At 42.2% G+C, this 25,266-nt stretch overlaps 1 protein-coding gene across 1 annotated transcript in view; it reads right to left on the reverse strand.

Annotated features, from left to right (window-relative positions):
- NKAIN3 (sodium/potassium transporting ATPase interacting 3) overlaps nt 1-25,266 on the reverse strand; it is a 1,129,849-nt gene that overhangs the window by 183,491 nt on the left and 921,092 nt on the right. Inside the window, exon 4 of the mRNA XM_073583933.1 lies at nt 24,032-24,229. Coding sequence (XP_073440034.1) covers nt 24,032-24,229 — 198 coding nt within the window. The remainder of the gene's footprint in view (nt 1-24,031; nt 24,230-25,266) is intronic.

Below are 25,266 nucleotides of genomic sequence, written 5' to 3' on the forward strand. Positions count from 1 at the left end.
ATAATGTGACAAAAGGGACATGTTAAATTAAGTTGTGTCCACTAATTAGCATCACAGGTGTCTACAATCTTGGAATCAGTGAGTGGGCCTGTATAGACCAGAGGGAGCGAAGGAAAGAGTAGTCTTAGGAGATTAGAAAGAAAATTATAGACAAACATATTAAAGGTAAAAGTTATAAGACCATTTCCAAGCAGCTTGATGTTCCTGTGACTATAGTTGCACATATTATTCCGAAATTTAAGCTCCATAGGAATGTAGCCAACCTCCCTGGACGTGGCCACAGGAGGAAAATTGCTGACAAATCAAAGAGACAGATAATACGAATGGTAACAAAAGAGCCCAGAAACACTTCTAAGCAGATTAAAGGTGAACTTCAAGCTCAAAGAGCATCAGTGTCAAATAGCACCATCCGTCATTATATGAGCCAAAGTGGAATTCATGGGAGACGACCAAGGAGGACACCATTGTTGAAAAAAAAATTGTGTCACAAAAAAGACAGACTGGAATTCACCAAGCTACATGCTGACAAGCCACAAAACTTCTGGGAGAATGTCCTATGGACAGATGAAACAAAAATGGAACTTTTTGTCTAGGCACATCAGCTCTATGTTAACAGATGGAAAAATGAAGCTTATCAAGAAAAGAACACTGTGAAACATGGAGGAGGCTCGGTTATGTTCTGGGGCTGCTTTGCTGCATCTGGCACAGGGTGTCTAGACTCTGTACAGGGTACAATGAGATCTCATGACTATCAAGGGATTATAGAGAGAACTGTATTGCCCAGTGTCAGAAAGCTTGGTCTCAGTCGCAGGTCATGGGTCTTACAACATAATAATGACTCAAAACACGTAGTTAAAGACACCCAAGAATGGCTCAGAGGAAAATATTGGACTCTTCTGAAGTGGCCTTCTATGAGCCCTGACCTAAATCATATTTAAAATCTTTGGAAGAGCTGAAACATGCTATCTAGAAAAGGCAGCCTTCAAACACAAGATTGCAGTGATTGCCTCAAAAGGTTGTGCAACAAAGTATTAAGTTAAGGGTACCATCATTTCTGTCTATGCCTATTTCATGAGTTTTATTATTTTAAAATTCTGTGGAAGCATGGTTGAAAAGCATTTTCTGACTTTCATTTATTCATTTTCATAGATTTTTTATTTGTTATTACTTTTGTCAGATTCAAGTTATTTCTGTCACCATTGTGGGCTTTTCTGTCATTAAACGAGGGGTACCAACAATTTTGATCACGTGTGTAAGCGTGCAATCTACCCAACACTTTACACCACCTTTGTTCCCTCACTTCCATGTTGTTCCAAGGAGTTTGTGACTAAGTATAATGTTTTTGAACACTGTTTCTGTAAGAATACCATTTGCCCACACACACTTGAACTTGACACAGAAATTGAGCTTCCCTAAACACTTCTTAGTCTGTCTTACAGATATGTAGGTAAAATTTGCACCTCACTGGAGAAGACTAAACTGTCAAGTACTATGTGTACAGTTGAACCAATTGCTGACTCATGCCCAGTTTCCTTTATCTCTCATACACACAGTTTGGGTATTGTTTCAACAGAGTCCCTCCTAGGCCTCTGGGCAACCAGTCCTTACTCTGTATGTTCACTGATGGGAACTGATGGGTCTCTCGGCTCACTACTACTCAGCTTTGACCTACCTATACACTACAGTCTATGGACTCACCCATCCATACGGCTTCCTTAAGTAGTGCTCCTGAGGTCTTACAGGGCATTCGCATTGTTTCTCTAAATTTATGGATTCTTCTATTAATTTGCATCAGTTTCCTTTTGGCAGCTACTTTGGGACCTTACTGCTCATAGCATCTCACAGACTCTCCGCCACTCACATATATCACTCTGCCCAGCAGCTTACCTCTTAGTGGAAGGTCTCTCTAACATACTCATTCACTAAAAAATTATCTTTTTTAGATGTTCTTATACCCACACCTAGCAATATTGTGGCACAATGTCTCACTGGTATGTAAAAGGCTCAGGTGCAACAATGGAACACCCCCTCAGGGCTGTGGGTTACTTGGTACCGGGCCGGAGTCTTAAAGGGATGTGTCATGGCAGCAGTGACCCGGTCCGTGGCCCTGAGTGTCCATGAAGAAATAACAATTGATGAGGAATAAAGTCTATGTGTAGATAAGTTTGTGACACCACCTGTGGTACTCGGCAATAAAGTTGTTAGCCGACACTGCTTGTACAGACTGCTGGGGCTGGTGGTGATGCAGCAGAGTTGGTTCAGCTCTCCACAGGCAGAGCTTAACCCCAGGGCAGTGTAAGTGCGGGATGGTGGATAACTGTAGTGCAGGGCTGCGAGTGTGATCAATAACTGCAGACACAAGAATTACTTTTCCTTTTAGCTTTTACTGAAGGCTTGAGGTGCAGACTGAAGCACTGGTACAGATGGAAATGGAGATCCAGCAGCCTGAAAGAAGATCAGGCTCCCTTGAGCCAAGTGTTGTTGGAGGCCTCCTTTCTGCGCTAGTTTATGAGGTCCCTGCAGCTTGAAGCTATACTTGGTCCCCTGTTCTCTACAGTCCTTAGTACTTGCCCTTATGGCAGGCAGCTTGAGCCTCTTCCTCTGTGGCAGCTCCAGGCTCTTGTATGCTGCTGTGCCTCAGGGGTTTTGGTGAGGCCAGGAGCCGGCAGATTCCTGCTCTCTGGATTTGGCTACTGAGACTGTTGTTCCCAGACAGCCATGGACTCTGGTGTCCAGTATCTAGCACACTGACCTGGGGTGAGCTTCTTTACAGCTCCACTTCCCCAGGCTTTTCTTAGCTCTTTCTCCTTTCCTCTCTCTACTTTTTTCTGGGGAGCAGCTCTTTCATGCTTCCTGCTCCTTCTCACTCCCAGACTCCACTAACTAACTCCTCTTCCAGCCCAGAACTTGCTGGAAGCTCCCCTAAAAAAGAGTTCAGAGCTCCCCCTTCTGGTCTGGAGTAGGAAAAGTGTTGTGTGTAGTGGTTACCTGATCAGGGAACTCCTCTCAGCTTCCAGGAATGTCATCACCCCCCCCATGAGAGAGGCAATGCCACTGTGGCAACCGGACTCCTGGGGTGTCACAACAACCCAACTGGCTCAACCTCCTTCTGGTACATTCTATTCAGGAAGACTTATTAATTGTGCTAACTATGCAGACAGAGTATACAATGCACAGCATTGTGCAATGGTCGACCAGCTCGTAACAAACATGGGCTAGCAGCTACCACATCTCGGTGTGGTACATCTTCATGTATCATAACATGGGTTTAAGATGGATTAACTGACTATGGTTCCACCTCCTGATATGCATTTGTCACGGGTATGTCAGGTGTGACAGTCATCCTGGATCTGGCTGTAGAAGGTCATCGCGATTAGTTCATACTTGCCTCAGTCTTGTTGGAAGCTCTAGAAGTCGGTTAGTGTCTTCCCTGAGGACCCTTGGAAGATTGCTGGTGTGATATCTTGGTGTTCTTCTCAAAGCTAAGTTCTCCCCGTCCATCTACCCTCTCTTTCTGCAGTTTTAGTGGGGGCTGATTTGTGCTTACCCCATCTCCTCCCTATGTATGGTCTATCGCTAGGCTCAGGCAGGGATTAGGTTCCTGCATGGCGATAAGTGCAGAAGCTATATAGGAACGTTTAGGGCAGACAGGGTGATTTTAAATCTGAATAGGGGTCTCCACTCCCCTCTTTTCTAGTGTTTGGGCTCCACCTTCCCTCTTCCCTTTCTTGTGCACTTACTTATCCTTCACCCAGCGTGACAGTATTTCTGCATGTTACTATCTTGCATTATCTGCAAAGAACTAGATGGAACAATTGATGAAAACTTAGGAATATCCTTGATTTTTGAGAGGATTCTGTGCTTTTTACCAGATTTTTATAAGGCAGCAGTAATCAATCACCTTTCTTCACCTCTTTTGGGCAAAAGTAATTGGTATTAGTGTTTCTGGCACAATGGATTCATGCAGACATGGAAACGGATAGATCCATGGAGCATATCGAATGCCTGTTTTTATCTTGCAATAAATCATTAATGCAAAATATGGATCAATAGCCTCTGTGATATTGAGCTTAGGGAAAGCCCAGACAGTTTGTATTATGCAATTGTCACAAGATGAGCTAAAAGGAGATCAAAAGTCCTTCACTATAATGAAAAAAGGCAGCACTGTGGTGATATCAATATATTCACAGCAACAGTCAGAGGAATTATGTAAAAAGCAAAGAGATATACATCAGTAGTGAGGGTGGGCACACGCAACACAAAGAACAGCTGGAAAATTCTTTTGCTCCATAATCCCTCTGCTCTCAGTGCGTAGTTAGTCTCATGGAAAGGATATTCTGTATCGTCTCCACTTTCAGCATAAAACTGGGTGTATGTGAGATGAATACAAAATCAGATTGTCTGTAATGTGCGGAGCTTTGGTTAACAATTCTCTTCCTGTCTTTCAAAAAACATCAGTCAGAACCTTGGTACTGTACTGCCAAAAATGAATCCAATACAGAACACTAATGCTGTCGGAGTGAATGGGCAGTGCCCTCTCCCATTAGAGAGAAGCATTACTATTCCATGTGAAATCCCTTTAAATCATTTGTAGACCTATGTATATGAAAAATAATGCATGCAGGTATTGAAGGGTGCGGGTTTTGCCGGTAGGCTATAAATATTTATAGTACTCTGTTCCAACAACATTTGCAAATATCTCATTGATTATTCATCTATCTCCCTACCTAGAGACCCTGCCGTAGGATAAATCTAAGGCCCATATATTGCTCGTATGCTTGCCACTATTGTATGCCTTAAACTTGATGCATGTTTATACCCTTCCGGACTGTGCAATTTTTCATTTTTGTGCTTTTGTTTTCTCTTCCTCTTCTTCATAGAGCTATAATTTTTTTTTCATTTTTTGCCAACATAGACAAAGGAGGGCCTGTTAAGTGGTCTATAGAAAAACAAATTTGATTTATGTCGCCATTTTCCAAGACCTGAAAATTTTTATTTTTTCGTTAATACAGCTGGATGAATACTTGTTTTTTATGCGGGGGAACTGATGATTTTATTGATACTATTTTGGGGTACATACAAGGTTCTGATTGTTTTTGTTTTATATTTTTAGGGAGGTATGGTGATTAAAAAAAACACAATTCTGATTTTATTTATCTTGTTCTCATTGCAGCATTTACCATATGGGTTAATTAATTTATATTTTGTTAGCCTCGTCCTTCACAGATGTGGCAATTGTTGGGTTAGTGATGGATGCTGGCTATGTAATACAGCCAGTATCTACTGCTCAGGTGTTGAGCTCCTTCCTGACTTGCTGACCCCAGCGCAGTATATACACTGACGCACATATGCACTATCAGGATAATCTGAGCTTTATGTGAAAAAAAATAATATTTAACAGTACAGCCAACATTTACCAATAGTAGACATTATAAATTGGGATCTTTTATAGTGGATTTGTTACAAAGAAGATGAACTGTAATTATACTGTACATATATTACTTTAGTACGTTCACCAAATTTTTTTTATTTTTTCATGTTGAACTGGACACATAATGTTATAGTTTCTACAGAGCAGAATAAAATGTTTTTTTGTGTTACTATTATTATTGTTATTTTGCTTCTCCAGTGCAGAGATATCTAATATATAAAGCTCAAGTGTGTGTATGTATGTATGTACAGTATGTATGTATGCATGTGTGTATGTCCGGGATTGGCATCCGCACCGTCGCAGCTACAGCCATAAAATTTGGCACAGTCACACGTCTGGACCCCGAGAGTGTACTAGGCTATGCTGTGAGGTGAAATTTTAACCCTGCGCGTTCCAATTCACCAAACAATTTTGCCCCTATCTACATAATGGGGAAAAAGTGTGTGTATCAAGCCCTGCCCCTCATTATGATGTCATTATGGTTGCCATGACGACGCTGATGTCATCATAGGTTGCAAGCCCCACCGCTCATTATGATGTCATAATGGTTGACTATGGGATGGAGGATGTGTGATGGGTATATGTGAAAAATGAGGATGAATGAACTCATGGAGATCAACATCCAACACTGCGGAGACACCATCACAAGTTTCTCAACGCAGTGATGCTAGAGCAATGCCCCCATCCCTTATGGGAAATATGCAAAAACATGTAAATCAACAGCCGCGGAGACACCATCACATGTTTCTCAATGCAAGCAATGACTAGCCAGGTCTTTCCCCGGGAAGGAACAACCACGGGAAGGGCAGTCTCCAATGAAGGAAACCACCTATGCCAAAACATGGTATCCATCCACAGACAGCTGTTTCGGGGTATTGCCCCTCATCAGTGTGGAGTAGGAAGCTGGCTAGTAGGAGCAATGCCTAGTAAAAGACACTCCACACTGATGAGGGGCAATACCCCGAAACAGCTGTCTGTGGATGGATACCATGTTTTGGCATAGGTGGTTTCCTTCATTGGAGACTGCCCTTCCCATGGTTGTTCCTTCCCGGCGAAAGACCTGGCTAGTCATTGCTTGCGTTGAGAAACATGTGATGGTGTCTCCGCGGCTGTTGATTTACATGTTTTTGCATATTTCCCATAAGGGATGGGGGCATTGCTCTAGCATCACTGCGTTGAGAAACATGTGATGGTGTCTCCGCAGTGTTGGATGTTGATCTCCATGAGTTCATTCATCCTCATTTTTCACAGTCTTTTACTAGGCATTGCTCCTACTAGCCAGTTTCCTACTCCACACTGATGAGGGGCAATACCCCGAAACAGCTGTCTGTGGATGGATACCATGTTTTGGCATAGGTGGTTTCTTTCATTTCTTTCATTGGAGACTGCCCTTCCCATGGTTGTTCCTTCCCGGTGAAAGACCTGGCTAGTCATTGCTTGCATTGAGAAACATGTGATGGTGTCTCCGCGGCTGTTGATTTACATGTTTTTGCATATTTCCTATAAGGGATGGGGACATTGCTCTAGCATCACTGCGTTGAGAAACATGTGATGGTGTCTCCGCAGTGTTGGATGTTGATCTCCATGAGTTCATTCATCCTCATTTTTCACAGTCTTTTACTAGGCATTGCTCCTACTAGCCAGTTTCCTACTCCACACTGATGAGGGGCAATACCCCGAAACAGCTGTCTGTGGATGGATACCATGTTTTGGCATAGGTGGTTTCCTTCATTGGAGACTGCCCTTCCCGTGGTTGTTTCTTCCCGGTGAAAGACCTGGCTAGTCATTGCTTGCGTTGAGAAACATGTGATGGTGTCTCCGCGGCTATTGATTTACATGATGGGTATATGGGCACTGGACTTTGGGATGGAGGATATGTATGATGGGTATATGGGCACGGGACTATGGGATGGAGGATGTGTGATGGGTATATGGGCACTCGACTATGGGATGGCGAATATGTATGATGGGTATATGGGCATGGGACTATGGGATGGAGGATGTGTGATGGGTATATGGGCATGGGACTATGGGATGGAGGATGTGTGATGGGTATACGGGCACTCGACTATGGGATGGAGGATATGTATGATGGGTATATGGGCACGGGACTATAGGATGGAGGATAATTATAATTTGATATAACTAACCACAGTTAGTTACTATGCCCGGGCAATGCCGGGCTCTTCAGCTAGTTAGCTATAAAAATATTAGCAATCAAAGTATTTGGCAACTGATGAATTAGAGTTGGATGGGACCTCCAGGGTCATCGTGTCCAACCCTTTGCAGGATTCACTAAACCATCTCAGACTGATGTCTATCCAGCCTCTGTTTGAAGACTTCCATTGAAGGAGATCTCACCACCTCTTTCTCCCCTATATGCTGTTGCCCAATCTTAAGGGCCTTTTACACATAGCGAGATCGCTAGCGATATCGCTAAAGCGTCACCGATTTTGTGACGCAACAGCAATATTGCTTTGTGTGACACGTACCTGCGACTGGCCCCCCCGCTGGATATCGCTGATCGTGCTCGAAAGTCCTGGGCCATTTTTTCCTCGTTGGCGTCCCACTGGCGCCGAATAGTGACGCATGGACGCAGGCGGAAGTCGTCATCATTGCTGCGGTGAAACAGGTAAGAGCGACCGCCGACAAATTGCTTATCGCTGCTGCGTCGCTGGTGAGATCTGCCTGTTTGGCAGTTCACTAGTGACTATTTAGCGATGCACCAGCGATCCTGACCAGGTGGTATCGTTGTCGGGATCGCTGATGCATCGCTAAATGTAACAGGACCCTTAAGCAGGTGACAACACTCAGGAAAATGGAAAAAATGCCACCATCATAGCTTAGAGCAGGTTTCTCAGTGTGTGAGATGTATTGATACAGCTCTTGTCTCCTGTATCATAAGAAAGGGTGAGGAGTGGAAAACAGATGTCTAGCACTTTCCAGGTAAGGTACTGGTGTTCAGGGTGGGGGGAGGGGCAACACAGCTGAGTATAGCTGTATCACATTACAAATCCTTCCATCAGCTCTTCTTCTAGTCTAGTCTAGAAATGAGTTCAAAGGTGTCAGTATCACTCATATCTGTTTTGCTTACAGCAACTTCTAATTGATTTGCATTCAGAGCAGAGCAGGTTACTCCTGTGTGAGACATATATTAGCAGTCTGCTCTGCTCATAGAATGACCTTTTCTAAAAAGCGTTAGACATCTGTATTCTACTCCCAGTGCTTACTAATCTTGCAGGAGGATGGTGAGCTTGAAAGCTTCAGGAATGTGAGTTTAAATGCTCCTTTTTTATTTATTGTTGGTGCTGTATGTTGGCCATTGTTGCTGTGGTTTTGTGCTGGCAGGGCAGTGCGGTCTGGAGTCAAGGAGACTCAGTCTTGCAGCATGGGCGCTATGAGGCACCAGGCCGTCCACCCTGCTGGTGCATTATCACTGCGACGGTGTTTAGTGCCTGACCCCGCTCCTTTTAAGGCGATAGGGATCCACTGAGAGGTTCACCGTGACATAGCAGTGGACTTCATACAGTCTGATCAGAATGTCAAACTAAGAACCTCATGTTCTGTTATATATATTTTTGCCTAGCGGCATTAGACCAATGATTTTTGGACGTGCAGTCCATGTTCTTTTTTAGCATAACTATATATAGAAGTCTCCAAATCACTCCCCCAGCAACACCTACATTGGAAAATAAGGACGTGGTTCCATTGAAATGACTGTGAATACTTGGTTGTGAATATACCCTTATAGTCAAGTAATCTGTAATACCTGTCAAACAAATGGTAATTTAATAGACACGGGAATGAGGAGCATTAGTTATATTAATAGAGATAATTGTACAAAATTTAGTATTACGATGAGGCTTACAATATCATTTACTTATTACAAATAGAAAACAACAAAAATACTGAGGGCACTATAAATAAAAACGGGATCAGCCAATAACACACTAAAAAGCTAACCAGTGAATATGGGAAAGAAGTGTGCTGAAAAATTGGGATCACCGAGTTAAACACAAAATTAGTTTATTAAACAAAACAAGTCATGTAATACTAAAAAAAATTAAAAAGAAGACAGCTACAATATTAATGATCCACCGTGTGTCACTCACACCCTGCCTCCTATGTCCACCACAGAGTCTCCCACTCTACAATTGGAATAACAATCACCCTTAATATAAAGTGATGACTAAGAGTCAGGTTAATGATATATATATATATATATATATATATATATATATATATATATATATAATATATATATAATGGCACAGATAAAAATGGCAGGACTATGCACTTTATATCAAAAGCAAAGAGATACTGTATAAACAGCTTAATATACCACACATGGGCAAGAGGACATCCAAAAATATCACATCAGATACAATAAATACAACCCAAAGCAAAGGCTCAACCTAATGCTCAAACGAAAGAGTAAAGCCCATGTTCCATTGTGAATAGACCAATGGTATAATAAACTAATCATAATCTACAAGGCTAAAAATAAAAATAAACACCCAAAGTCTGTATGCACATGATTAATGAGCAGTGAAATCTGAAAATAAGAAGGACCAAATGTCATGGAGAAGTGGAAACCCCACGTGGATTTAGTTCCATTGAAATGACTGTGAAGGCTTAGTTGTGACTATATGCTTATAGTGAAGTCATCTGTAAGGCTGGTTTCACACTAGCGTTTGATCGCGCAGCGCATCGTGCGCTATCGGGCACGTGCGCAATGTTCCCCTATCTTTAACATGGTGGTCTCAGGGTTTTGCGAATGTACGCGCTCATTAGCGTTTAGCGTGTGCTGCGCTTTTTACAGGTGTGCGCCCAGATGTGCCGAACAGTACATGTTGCATTTTCTGCTCCGCCTACATCATTAAAAAAATTGCGTGCGCACGTGTGCGCTTGGTGTGCGCCCAAAAATAGCATTACAGTCTATGGGGTCGCTGACGAGCGCTTGGCAGCGCACACGTCAGCGCCTTGTGCGTGCACGCGATTTGAGTAAACAATGTCTAGACACTTGTCTAAAACTGCCCCTAAATAAGCAATATTGTTTGGGAGGAGTGTAGATAAAAGAAGGTGTCTTCAGGGACAATTACTCTACAGACAGCCTTGCAGAGAGAACAGACAAGAGCCTTGAAGAGCCTTTACAAGTGTGGATTCAAGCTTCAGGAGCCAAAATGTGAGTATTCTTCAACATAATGTCTGTGTGTCCTGTACAATTTTGTAATGTACTAATGTATTTTTTGTTTTCTTTCCAGCATGTCTTCTTCTGGATCACTGTATTCGCCATCTCGGCAAGAACTGGCCCAAGCTGATCGTGAGGTGAGGATGTTGCTGCCTTTGGGTAAGTATAGCTGCCTCTAGAAATGTGTTTTAATTTTTTCTTTCATTACAGACATCAGACATGGGCACTGAAGATAAAGTGCAGGAGTGGTCTGAGCGGGAGCGGTCTGAGCGGGAGGATTCTGAGCGGGAGCAGCGTAGTCAAGTCGTGGCGAGGAGACGCAATGTTAGTATATATTATTATTATTATTTTTTTCTATCTTTATTTATCTTGCTTTTTCTCTGTTTCATTTTCCAAAATTCAAAACATTATAATATTATTTTTTTCTAGGTTCCACAACGGGATGATGACGAAGAAGTAGTGTACATCGACAACGAGCACCTGATCTGCCTTGTTGAGGAGCGTGTCCCGTTGTGGGACAGCCGTGACCAGCAGTACAAAGACACAGTGGTGACCCGGCAGCTCTGGAATGAGGTGGCCGCAGCGATGATGGATGGCTGGGACAGCGCCTCTCCAAGTTCAAAAAGGGCATTCAGTAAGTATAAAGATGCTCTGTGATACTGCATTGATTTTTGGACCTGATGGTGCTGATGTGTTTTTTGCAAGATATATTCTTGCATTTAAAATACCAATGCCTTGAGGAATACATTGATTGATTTTTGTCTTCAACTGCTGCATTGATTTATGGTACTGATGGTGCTGGTGTTTTTTTGGCAAGATATATTCTTGCATTAAAAACACCAATGCCATGTGGAATACATTGATTGATTTTTGTCTTCAACTGCTGCATTGCTTTATGGTCCTGATGGTGCTGGTGTTTTTTTGGCAAGATATATTCTTGCATTAAAAACACCAATGCCATGTGGAATACATTGATTGATTTTTGTCTTCAACTGCTGCATTGCTTTATGGTCCTGATGGTGCTGGTGTTTTTTTTGCAAGATATATTCTTGCATTAAAAGCACCAATGCCATGTGGAAAACAGTGATTGCTTTTTTGTCTTCAACTGCTGCATTGCTTTATGGTCCTGATGGTGCTGGTGTTTTTTTAGCAAGATATATCCTTGCATTAAAAAAACACCAATGCCATGTGGAAAAAAGTGATTGCTTTGTCAACTGCTGTTTTGATCCTGTTTTCACTCTTGCTCCGGATGATACTGTTGTTTTCGCTGCTACATATATTCTAGCAGGAAACATAACAGCGTCCTCAGTATCAACAGTGACTGCATTTTGTCTAGAATTTTATTTGTGCTGCAGCATTGACTGTTTGCAAAGTTCTATCCGGTGTGTGTGCTGACAATTAAGTTGCCTAAAGTGCATTTTATATATTTTTTTTCTTATTTTTCCCAACAGTGAACAAAATCCGCACACGTTGGCGCTCGATGAAGGACCGCTTCAACACTGATGTTCGTGCTGAGGGACAGGTTCGGAGTGGTTCAGCGGCAAGGCGCAGAAGAAAGTAGTGCTATTATCGAGAGTTGGCTTTCCTGAGACCGGTCCTTGCCAGCAGAGCGTAAGATTTTTTTTTTTTTTTTTTTTTGGTTTGTTATAGCTATGTGCTTTTCTATTCCACAGCTGATGCTTCTTGTTAATGCATGATATTAATGGTTTCCCTTTCTTTCCACAGCACTTGGAGCAGCACCCTGCAACCTGTCCCGCGAGCGGTTCTTCATCGATCGACCTCGGACCCGTCCCAGCCATCCGACAGCCAGGAAGCATCTTGCAGGTCAGCAACACAGACAGCTGGTGACCAGGAAGCTGGTCCATCAGGTGTTCCCCTGTCCCAGGTCTCTGTCATTGGTTATGCGGCCACTACCCGCCAACGGCAGAGGGCCTTGGACAATGCCCGAGTTCATGCTCTTGAGCGAGATGTTTAAGGGCAGCCTCAAGGCGCTGTCCGCCAGAATGGAAAGCAGTTTTTCCTTGATGGAACGTGGTTTTAACCACATGGAACACCGCTTCCACTCTGTTGACCAGCGCATTGACCGTCTGGAGGCCAACCTCAACAGACCAGCGCACCATTTTTTCAGTAAAATTGAACAGGGCATGGCAGAACACCTTAGTCCTGAGCAACAGCTGAGTGTGCTACAGGCCTGCAACACTGCTTACTTGCAGGCTATGCAGCAGAATCGGTATGTGCAGCAGTCAGTGGTGTCATTTCCCACAGTTCCACCGCTGACTCAATTCACCACACTACTGACTTCTGCTGCATACCACTGCACGGCCACCTGCATTCCCAGCGAAGCCGGACACCACTACACCACCCCAAGTCTGAGTGCTGCTGGACACTCCTCCGCCACCACCACTATGGCAAGCGCTGCTCCTGTATGGAGCACCACCACCGCCACAGCACCACCAGCTTGGAGCCAAACCACCACAGAACCTACTTGGGCCACAGACACCACCAGTCAACACCAAAGGAGCACCGCCAGCACTCAGCAGCAGAGCACCGCCAGCACTCCTCAGTAACAGTGCACCGCCAGCACTCTTCAGCAACAGAGCACTGCCAGCACTCCTCAGCAACAGAGCACCTCCAGCACTCCTCATCAAAGGAGCACCTCCAGCACTCCTCATCAAAGGAGTACCGCCAGCACTCCTCATCAAAGGAGCACTGCCAGCACTCCTCATCAAAGGAGCACCACCACCACTCCTCATCAAAGGAGCACCACAACTTCTCATCGTAAGATCACCGCCACCAATACTCCTCCTCAGAGTACCCCAAGAACTTTGGCAGAGATACCAGACAGGCAGCCTCCTGCTGGGAGCACCGACCCAACTTTCTCCCCTTCTAGGAGAACCGCCACTGCCACTTCTATCAGCACGGCCACCGCCACCACAGAGCAGCAAAGGGGTGATCCGCATTCCCTATTTTACAGGGTAACTACACAGTCCACCATCACAAGGCGGTCGACCAAAGTAAGGCGGTCACAGGCTGCAAGTCGCTCCGGGCAGGATCTTCCTGCGCCAAAGAAAAAAAAAAAAAAAAACTTTGTTCGTCCATCCACCCTCTCCTACTAATGTGTCTCAACCTGCCTCCATGTCCATTCCAGAGCTCCCTTCCCCCAGTACTTTCGTCACCCCTTCTCCTAGAACCCCTTCCTCAACCTCCAGTCGTTCCTCGCCTCTCCACACACCCAAAGTATCCCAATCTTTCCCCAAACGTCATTCCTAATAAAAAAAAATTTTTTATTTTTTTTTTAAAAATAAATGCGCAATTGTGCTTTCAAAATATTTTGATTGGTTACTGTGTCAATCGCCGACTACACACACTGCGCCGTACACACACTGCACCGTACACTTAGCGTTTTTGCCACCAGATATCTCCATTACTGAGACATGTTTCTTGTGTCAGTCTTTGAGATATGTGTTGTCAACGAAACAAATCTACATGACTTGTCTTTTCAACAACAGTCTCTACATTCTTGTAATATTGCACAGACTGGATCCAGCATACTTCCACAACTCTAGTCCTCAAGATACACCATCAGATCTTGTTGTATGGAATCCTCTTTTTTTTGTGCTCTTGTGAAGCAGTTAGCAATGGAGCTATGGATTTCATTACAACATGATCTGTTGGTGGACCTTGAGGAGTGGATTTGGGGAACCCTGCTGGATCCAGTCTGTGCAATATTACTAGAATGTAGAGACTGCTGTGGAAAAGACAACTCATATAGATATGTGTTGTCCAAAAAACAAAACCAATCTACATGACTTGTCTTTTTCACAGCAGTCTCTACATTCTTTTAATATTGCACAGACTGGATCCAGCAGGGTTCCCCAACTCCAGTCCTCAAGGTCCACCAACAGATCATGTTGTGAATCCTCTTTTTTTTGGGCTCTTGTGAAACGGTTATGAATGGAGATATGTATTTCATTACATGATCTGTTGGTGGACCGTGAGGAGTGGAGTTGGGGAGCCCTGCTGGATACAGTCTGTGCAATATTAAAAAAATGTAGAGACTGCTGTGAAAAAGACAAGTCATGTAGATTGGTTTAATTGACAACACGTCTCCTTGACTGACACAAGAAACATCTGTAATGGAGATATCTGGTGTATTGCACACACTAAATTATGGAAGGGTTCCCCAACTACAGTGTTAAAAGCCAACAAACAAATCATGTTTTTAGTAATTTGATTTGAGTTACCAAAAAAAAAAAAAAAGGGATACATGATCTGTAGGTTGACATTTAGGAATACATTTTTGAAACCCTGGCATAGAGGATGGTGTTGAGTGCAAGGCATATCTATTGTTACCTTCCTTTTTTTTTCCGTTCACATTTAACTATTAGAGAAAAGGCAAGGAACTATAGATATACCTTGCAAATAACCACATACTCTATTACGTGTTTGTGGAAGAAACACATTACTGATGGTGAAAATAAATGTTATATATACTTCCCAAATACCCTGACCTTGCACCACTATCACACCTGGGCAGGTGAATTGATTTTGAACCTGCAGCGTTGCTATAACTCTCCATATATTTTGCAGAAGAGTGTAGTGATGCTGCAGTTTAATCTGTATTGTAATGGCCATTTGTGATAAGTATTCAGCATGACACAAGGTCTGGGTATTTTACCTGACAGAGTTGTATTATCTCCACCATCGCTGTTAATTGAACACCATGTAGAGATTATAAAGGTAATAATACAACTTGTGTGTGTATGTCACCTACGCAGGAGTATTAGTGAATTCATGATGAACAAAACACAGCATCATAAATTCACTGAGACACCTGGCTACTTGCTAATGGTATTGGGAATGTAAAAACAGAGAATGCACTCAGTTCAGGTAGCAAAACAGTTTTTTTATTAACATACCAACAACATGCAATAAAATTTTTTTACACCATTTGCTCTTGCCATTCCACCCGTCCTACATCTGAGTTGAAGTAGGCCACAAATTGGTCTCTCATTTGGCCAACTTCGACGGATGACCTGAGAGGGTGCTGTGTAAATTCAGGCAATGGATTAGGAGCAACATCATCAAGATCAAAGTTCGTTGTTCTGGAGAAATTACAAAATTATGTAGAACAACACAAGCCTTGACCACCTCATCCACTGTTTCCAGTTTCAGATTAATAGCTGTGCCAAGAATGCGCCATCTAGATACAAGTATACCAAATGCACACTCTACTGTTCACCTGGCCCTGGTGAGCCTGTAATTATAAATTCTTTTGTGGAGGTCCAAGTCCCGGCTGGAGTAGGGTTTCAGCAGGTTTTGGCACATCTGGAATGCTTCATCACCAACCATTACAAATGGCTGTGGCGGACCTTCGGTGTTGGGAAGAGGCCGTGGCATGGGGAAATTGAAGTTGTTGCCATACAACCTCCTGCCCATGTCAGAGGTCTTAAAAGCCTGGGAGTCAATCCCACGGCCAAATGCTCCAATGTCCACTGCAATAAACATGCAGTCTGCATCCGCAATGGCCATCAGTACAGTAGATAAGTACTTTTTGTAGTTAAAGAACTCGGAGCCTGTTCTTTTGGGCTTCATAATCCTGATGTTTCCCATCCACAGTCCAGATTCTGTCGGCGATTTCCAACCACTTTTCTACGGTTAGCATGGGCATGAATTCGGGACAAAGAACGTTCCACAAAGCCCGGCAGGTGTCCGCAACAATTCCAGACAAGGTGGATATTCCAATCCGGTACTGGAAGTGCAATGAAGAGAGGGTCTTTCCAGTAGCCAGGAATCTGTGACACAAAGAAAAAAAAATTAATTATTTGTGTATAGGGATTTTTGTACATACCTAAAATTCAATAAAAAAAATATATCTGCAGCCTTTTGTTCAATACATGCCATAAAAAAATTACCACAGCCTTTGTTAACTACATGGCAGAACTATAATTCTGCCAGATTTAGAGTACATGTCACAACAGAGAAAATGCTGCATTGGTTTTGCAAAACTACATACCGTAATGTGACCAGGAGGCGTTCCTCAGGAGTAATCGCACACCGGAGCTCCGTGTCCTGTCTCCGGATGACTTCTTTTACCCGACCAAGCAAATAGTGAAAGGTTTCTTTGGTCATCCGGGTATAATCCGTAAATGTATCTGGGTTTGCCTGGAGCTCGCTGTAGAGGGTGTGGTACGCTCCACGGCTCTCCCGGAGTTCAATAATGGGATGTATCCACAAACGCCACTGCTGCCGTCCTCACTGCCTCTCTCTCTCCCTCTGTTAAGGGCAAGCAACAGCATAAGCCTGAGCCATCCTCATGTCCAGATCCAAGTCAAAGTCAAAGCTCTTCCAGCTCAGATCCTTGTTTCTCAAGTCAAATGCAAGCAAATGTGAAGAATTTAGCTGTAAACAGGGGCTACAGTATATAAAGAATTTCAATACGCCCACTGCTGTCCCATTGGTGGAGTTTGTTGCAAGAATTTTTCAAGGATTTATTTTTTCTCCGGTTTATTGCGCATAAAAAATGCAAGCGCATGAAAAACGCTTACAAACGCATAAAAACGCTGCGATTTTTGTAGTTATGCGCACAATAATGCTACACAAAAATGCAGCATTTACAAGCGTTTGCATGCACTTTTGACATGCGTTTCATGTGCACTCCAAACGCAGCGCAAAAAAACGCTAGTGTGAAACTAGCCTTATACCTCTCAAACAAATGGTCATTTAATAGCCATGTGAATGGGGAGCATTATTTATATTAATAGAGATAATTGTACAAAATGTAGTATTATGATGAATCTCACAATATAATTTCCTTATTACAAATAGTCACATACACATTGATGCTAATTTAAAAGGAAACCAATTAACCCATGTTTTGACATGTCGGAGGAAACCCACGCAAATCTGTGGAGATCATACAGTATGTGTGTCTCTTTGTAAATGACTTTGTTCCAACAAGAAAGCATAGATGTGTACAGGAATGGGTTATGCTGTAAGCAGACATTTTCCCTAGACAACATTAATTCTTCAAACACAGAGTTTCTTCTGAACTGCCCAATATGTTTGTCTTAGCGAACAGTTGCCGATATCACAGGAACAGCTATCCGTCACCAGAAACCTTCCATGCATCTTCTTTCTTGCATTTACTATTTTTATTATACACTATAAATACCAATTTTTCAGCAAACTACATTTTCAGTCTTGTCTACTCCTGTACAAATGTTATACCTTTTTACCACTTTACCATTAGACCACCACCATTAGCCAAGAAATCATTTTGATGACTTCATGTGATAATGTAGAATGACACATAAACTGAAAGAAATAGTGGCCTTGACAATGGGCAACCCGAGAAAAAATACTTTCAGAAGTAACTTATTGTCACAAGGTAAATGTTGTAGAAACTTGAAGAACGGGTGGGAAATACTTCAAATGCTAATGCTAATTGGCACCTGTCATTTTTATCTCCATCTTGGTAGACTGCAAATAAATTAATAAAAAATGTTTTATATTTGTATTAATTCTATATTCTGTGCTGCAAATGCAATGAGCATGAGAAGACATTTATGTCTTAAATTTCGTCCTGTTGATAAGGAAAGCCCCAATCCATTTGTGCAGGAGAGTTAACATAGCAGACACATGCGAGGAATACGGCCGAGTCTTGCATGTTAATACCTGGCACTGCCGCCGGCACTCAGGAGCGGAGCGTGCGGCCGCATAGCAATACATGGAGCCGCACACTTCTGAGTGATGGCGGCAGTGCCAGCTATTAACATGAGAGACTCAGCCGTATTCCTTGCATGTGTGATCCCGGCCATACACTTTAGCTTGCTGACAGATAAACATCAATTTCTCTTGATAAACCCATAATTTCACATTCTTTGCCAACCATGTATTTTAAATGTGTAAGAGGAATAAATACCGGCGTACACTTCAGGTAGCAACTTACCTCCTATGAAAGCAAAGGATCAGACATGTTCAAATACAACGTGCCTGAACCTTCATTCCTCCAACAATGGCTTCAAGAGAGATTCAGGACATCCACATATACATTAGATGGTTGGCTGGTCCCCACAAAATCAGTTATTTCAGCCAACTATGATCTATCATGAATCTAATAAATAAAGCTGAATGTGTGTGTGTATGTTGGTATGTATGTGTGTATGACAGGGATTGGCATCTGCACCGTCGCAGCTACAGCCACAAAATTTTGCACAGTCACACGTCTGGACCCTGAGAGCGTCATAAGCTATGTTGTGAGGTGAAATTTTAACCCCTCGCGTTCCAATTCACCAAACAATTTTGCCCCTAGGTACATAATGGGGAAAAAGTGTATGTGTGTATGTATGTGTGTATGTCCAGGATTGGCATCTGCACCGTCGCAGCTATAGCCATAAAATTTTGCACAGTCACACGTCTGGACCCCGAGAGCATCATAGGCTATGTTGTGAGGCAAAATTTTAACCCCGCGCATTCCAATTCACCAAACAATTTGGCCTATTATTCTTATCATTTCTATGGTGTCATTGTCCTTCTGTAAAGCTGGAAATAACACAATTTATTACCGTGCCAACACAGACCACCCTCTGACACAGACTGCAGGGGGAGCCCAGTATCCCAGAGCTGTTTAAAAGATGAAAAATGAGCTGTGATTGGTTGCTATCAGCAACAGTTTTCTTTGTAGACAGTTGTGCTAACTGAGGCCTATTATTCTTATCATTTCTATGGTGTTATGGTACTTCTGTAAAGCTGGAAATAACACAATTTATTACCGTTCCAACACAGACCACCCTCTGACACAGACTGCAGGGGGAGCCAAGTATCACACAGGATAGGATTAGATACATGGCTCAGCAGTCAGTATCACACAGGATAGGATTAGATACACAGCTCAGCAGTCAGTATCACACAGGATGGGATTAGATACACTGCTCAGCAGTCAGTATCACACAGGATAGGATTAGATACACGGCTGAGCAGTCAGTAACACACGATAGGATTAGATACACAGCAGAGCAGTCAGTAACACACATGATAGGATTAGGTACACAGCTCAGCAGACATTATCACACAGGAAATAGGGTTAGATACACAGCTCAGAAACAGGATGTGCTAAAGGAGAGGACATTTTCATTCCAAGAATTCCACTCATTCCATCTGATTTGTTTTTTGATTTTAAACGCTTCCAGTTTCCAGTTCAACTGCTATTTGCAATGTCAATTAACAATACTCAGGGACAGTCCTTGAAAGTAGTAGGGATCAATTTGCAATCTCCATGCTTTTCTCATGGTTAACTTTACGTGGTCTGTTCAAGAGATGGAACTGCCAAATATCTGTTCATCTTTGCACCGAAAGGAAAAACCAAAAATCTTGAATGAGTTAAAAATAAAATACTATCAATACTTAGTTAATTTGTATTGCAAATCTGTTGTGTTGAATATAAGATGTGAAATGTTTTTATGTGCAATATAATCATTATAATTTGTTAGAACTAACCACAGTTGGTTACTATGCCCAGGCAACGCCGGGCTCTTCAGCTAGTTACATATAAATGTGATAGAGACAATTAACTGTTAGAAAAAGAATTGCTCTCCCTTAGTAGAACCCAGTCCATCTATGAATGAGTAGTGTGAAGCAGTGACCCCTGTTACAGCTCGGGGGCGCTGTATGGGCTCCTCAGGATACGCTTGGAGGCGTAACTGTGATGGTGAGACACTGACCGGTGTCGTGATGAGTGGCCGGTATGTATCACAGAGGTGGGTAGCCCTGTGATGGAAGCCTGGGTGTGTTTGCTCAGCAGATCTACTGCTGAGGGATTTGCTTTACATTGGGAGGCTTCCAGGTGACTTGGAGAGTTGGGTGGGTCCAGTCACCTACATACACACCCAAGGGGGTGCGTCTGAACACCCAAGATGAAGCCTATGTGTGGTTGTGTGTTTGAGGACCTGCGGTGATGTCACGATCACCTGACTAGCCATGTGATAGGTACCTGGGTGTGGTTACAACTATGTAATAGAGGTGTGTTTGGCACATGGGAGGAGAGTGTTTGGGAGTCTGTCAGTGTGGACAGATTTCCATGTGTCCAGGCTGGACACTACAGAGTGGTCTGTGTGCAGTGAAGGAGAAGTCTTTCTGCATGTGTGGCTCCTGACCAAACCTGCTTGCTGGACATCACACAGCCTGGGGAAGCAATGCTGGCTAGCCTGAGCCAGAGGAAGGAGGTCTGTGAGATACCTCGGGAGTGGACAGTCTGACAACCGTGAGAGATACTGACTGGGGTCAGTGAGATACTGTATTTATGCTGTGTTTATGGGATACCTCTGAGGATAAGAGGCATCCGGGAACCTGTGTGGCTGACATCAACAGGTAATGGACAGGAATCCGTGTTATGCTGACTGGGGTCAGTGAGAGACTGTGTTTTCCTATAGAGCTGAATGTTTAATGGACATTGTACTTGCAGCTGCATACTCCTTGGTTTCTGAGGAGGGTTAACCAAATGGACCTTTTTTAACCCTGAGTGTCCCAGCATATGCCTCAGCGACCAGCAAAGTGAGTGTCCCCCAGCGCTGCATTACGGTAGACAGCCCATTGATTTATATTATGCACCATTTATGTGTGTACAAATTCCTTTGCCATCATAATTGATTCGAAAACCCTTCTAAAATATAATTTTAATGTTGTTCAAAAAAAAATATTTCCCATAACCCCTCAACAATGAGCAATGACTCTATCAGTTGTTGTCATTTGCTCAACTGGCCACAACAGAAATATCAGTTGATAAGATATCAAGGGTCCAGGAAACTCTAGAGAGTTAGTTGTTACCACAGATAGTAAGCTCAGCAAAAGTCTCCCTTGAACTGGAGAAACATGAGCATAAGCTCTGATTCATAAAGACCGACATTCACGCCGGTCTTGGTGAGGGGTTGTGTTGGAGTCAGGCATTCCTGATTTATAGAGGGGTGCATGCCTCCTGATGAAGCAGGAGCATCTGACAAGTAGTGTGCTCGCCCATGTGCTTTGCCACAAAACTTAATCCAGGTAGAGACAGGGTTAATATTTCTGGCGTAAGTAACACCACAGCTCATCATGAATTAGACGAGCTGTAGTGACATGTCCCTGTCGCACCCCTGTTCCAACTTGACTAGACCCATTTTGGCTGAGTTTGGTGAAACTGGCATGAAAATGCCAAAAGACACAAACTTTTGCACAATTCCGCATTGCGCAAATATTTAGCACATTTTCAAAGTGATTTACACCAGATTTGCCTTGATGATTTGGGGCCTTACTCTTTTTGTCCTTGGGTGTAGCTGCTACACATCTATCTCTAGTAAAGAATAGCTATCATTTGAAATATAGCAATAAAAAAACGTAATAATGTTGGGTTACATTTTGTATTTTTATTTTATATTTCTATTATTTTATATTCATTTTATATTAATATTATTTGATATTCAGGCTAGTTTCCTCCAAAGGTAATAGCCAAGGAAGCAATTCAAAATTGTAGGTGAAATGAGTGAGGTTCGTTCACCAAGAGTAAAGTTATTTTTTAGCTTTAGTAGCCCATATTTATTGAGAAATTTACAGGAGTTTTGTCTGAGCTAAAAAAGTTGCAAATTGCAGAACAAAAATTTAATAAAATTGTTAATTGAGTAAAAGAAAAATAACTTGGTCCTCCCTAAAACCTGAGAAAGTGGGCATGTGTATCTATGGGAGGATGTGGTACACAACTTAGATTTATTAAGCCTGAAGCAAGAAAATTGAGAAAATTTTGGCACAATTCTATGCCAACTCATAGCAGGTATAATTTCATTTTCTGAATTTAGGAATTGAAATTTGGAGCCAATTCCTGTAATGATCTTTTTAGACGGCTGTTTACAGCATCAATCTTCGTAAGTAAATCCCTGAAACTGTGTATAGTATATTGTGTTTTATGTTATATCCTTCTGTTTTGTGCCTTCCTTTTCCTGTGTCCTGATTATGCAGTAGCTCTCTAAGTCTAGTCGGTGGCTAACGTTCTGCTTAGCTGCACTTGTGGCTTTCCTACCCGGCTTCTCATTCTCCTGCTGGAAACTTTAGTTCTTTTCTTCACTTAAGACGTATATGTATCCTCCTTTCTTGACTAACAGCAGCTTCCATGGACAAATGAGGCATTTTACCTTTGCTAAAAAGGTCCCTGTCAGGCAATTCATGCTGCCCAAATTGCAGGCATCATGAATCATATCCTGACTACATCATTGCAGCCAGGCATTTTTTATAAATGCTCTGGTGTTTCTGAGAAAATGTCCTTTAAAGATTCAGCTGGAGACCATAATCATAAAGGAGACTATTCCAGCCCTGCCCCTGGTTCTTCTCAACGCCACTGCAGGTTATTAACATGTCTCTAGTTCATGTGTATGTAGGGAGAGACCTGTCAATCACCTGGGTCAGCACTAGAAAGAACCAACAGGAGGTGGTGCCAAACTAATCTCATCTGTGGTTATGGACCCCAGTTGGATCCATTCTCTGAAACACTGAAGCACTTAATGGCTTGGGCAGTATGAAATGCCTGGCAGGTTTTCTTTAACTTAAGTAAAGCTTACCTGCATCCGATAGTTTATTTTTTTTACATTCCAATAAGGACTGCACAGGGCTTTGTTGTGTGCATAAGCATTAATTGTGGTGATGAAATAGCCCAACAGAAGTTGGATGATTATAAAAAAAAATTGACAGAAGCAAGGGTTCTGATGTATCCTCAATAGTGATGAGCGAATGTGCTCGGATAATGTATTATCCAAGCATGCTCGGCTGTTATCCGAGTATCTTGGGCGTGCTCAAGTAATATGTTCAAGTCCCTGCGGTTGTATGTTTTGCGTCTTCTGCGGCTAACAAACCAGCAATCCCTGCATGTGCTTTGGCTGTCTAACAGCCTTGAATCATGCAGCCGAGCGGACTCGAACATATTATACAAGCACACCCAAGATACTTGGATAGCACCTGAGCATGCTCAGATAACATGTTATCCAAGCACGTTCGTTCATCACTAGTTCTCTCTCGATCAGTGCATCTAGCACAAACTGTTATGGAGGTCTCCAGTGGGACAGAAAATGGTGATGCCCCGTTCTTGAGTCACTAGAGAGCTGAGGCCAATGATTGGCTGCAGTGTTCAGGTGTACATCCAATGATTTGTCATTCCAGTCACTGGACTACTGCAGCCCATCACCAGCCGTGGCACTTCCTGTCCCGTCGTAGATGACGGCGTAAGATCAGGTGAACATACATTATTTTTTATATTTATACCCATTCAACAACCCTTTTAAATCAAGACTGCACATTTAAAATATAAAATAGAAATAGCTTTCATTTTATTTAATATTTGTAAAATATAAGTCATATATTATAGAACAAAACTGTATGATAAAGTGACTTACAGAGAGGAGTATCTGAAAAGCACTGTGGATGACCTCTAGGTACTGAAACTCAATGATGCATCCTGTCACCGAGATGAATGAGTGATCTCCAAGGCTCCTGCTGGCTGGAGCAGGCACTACTCGTCGCACACAGCCAGGTCCATGTTCTCTCCACCATGAGCGATGAATGGAAATGTTAAATGTCATAAGATCTGTCTCCTACAAGAAGAAGTACAGAGAATTAATGCATAGCCTGCAGAAAAAATTGTTTCTTCTAGTAGAATATCAAAATATTATGTTAAAACAAAAAAAAACACACTTCAAGTGTAATTTTTTCTAAAGCTGTATAATAAGGATAAAAGTCACGTAATCTACATAAAACTGTTAATGTATTAAATTTGGAATCATTAGTTTTTATGTTTATTAATTAATTGAAAATCTACATTAATTTCTATAGCAGATAAAACATTTCCTGCAATTATGCAGTTATTAGCAGTAAATCTGCATTCTGTTTGGTAATTGAAATTCCTACAGTTACTTAAAAGGTTTGTCTAAGATTAAAGAAAAATGTCTGATTTCTTCCAGAAATAGCACTAATCATTTTATGGGTTTTGTGCCGAGTTACAATATCACATAAAAATCAGTGGACAGGTATGGTTCTCTCTTTAAAAGAAGACAGCCGTGTTTTTCTAGTCCTTAATAACACTATTAATCAAGACTGCAATGCACAACTCAACCCCAATTCCAAAAATGTTGGTGCGCTGTGTAAAATGTAAAGAAGACAAGAATGTAATGATTTGGAAATCTCTTATAGCCATATATTGTTCACAACAGAACATGGGACACATATCAGAAGGTAAAAGTTAGACATTTTTCCATTTTATTTGAAAAAAATAAAACTTAGAAATTGATGGCAGCAACACATTTCCAAAAAGCTGGAGCAGAGACTTGTCCACCATTGTGCAGCATCCCCTCTTTTTTACAATAGTTTGTAAATGTCTGAGAAGTGAAAAAAACAATTGCTAAAATTTTGAGAAATGAATGCTGTCCCAATTTTATCTGATGTAGGATTCTAGTGGCTCAAAAGTGCTACATCTTCTTTGTTAGATATTTGTTTCATTCTTGTCCCATTCTTGTCTCATTCGATCTGTTTAATTGTCCTGGGTCTTTTTTGGATTTGTCATTTCATAAAGTATCAAATGTTTCATATATCTGGACTTCAGGATTATATTAGCAATAAAGTGCGGGAGTCAATT

The sequence above is a fragment of the Dendrobates tinctorius genome, unplaced genomic scaffold, assembly GCF_039654945.1.
Source record: "Dendrobates tinctorius isolate UK_male_01 unplaced genomic scaffold, ASM3965494v1 ptg000082l, whole genome shotgun sequence".
NCBI classification, from domain to species: domain Eukaryota; kingdom Metazoa; phylum Chordata; class Amphibia; order Anura; family Dendrobatidae; genus Dendrobates; species Dendrobates tinctorius.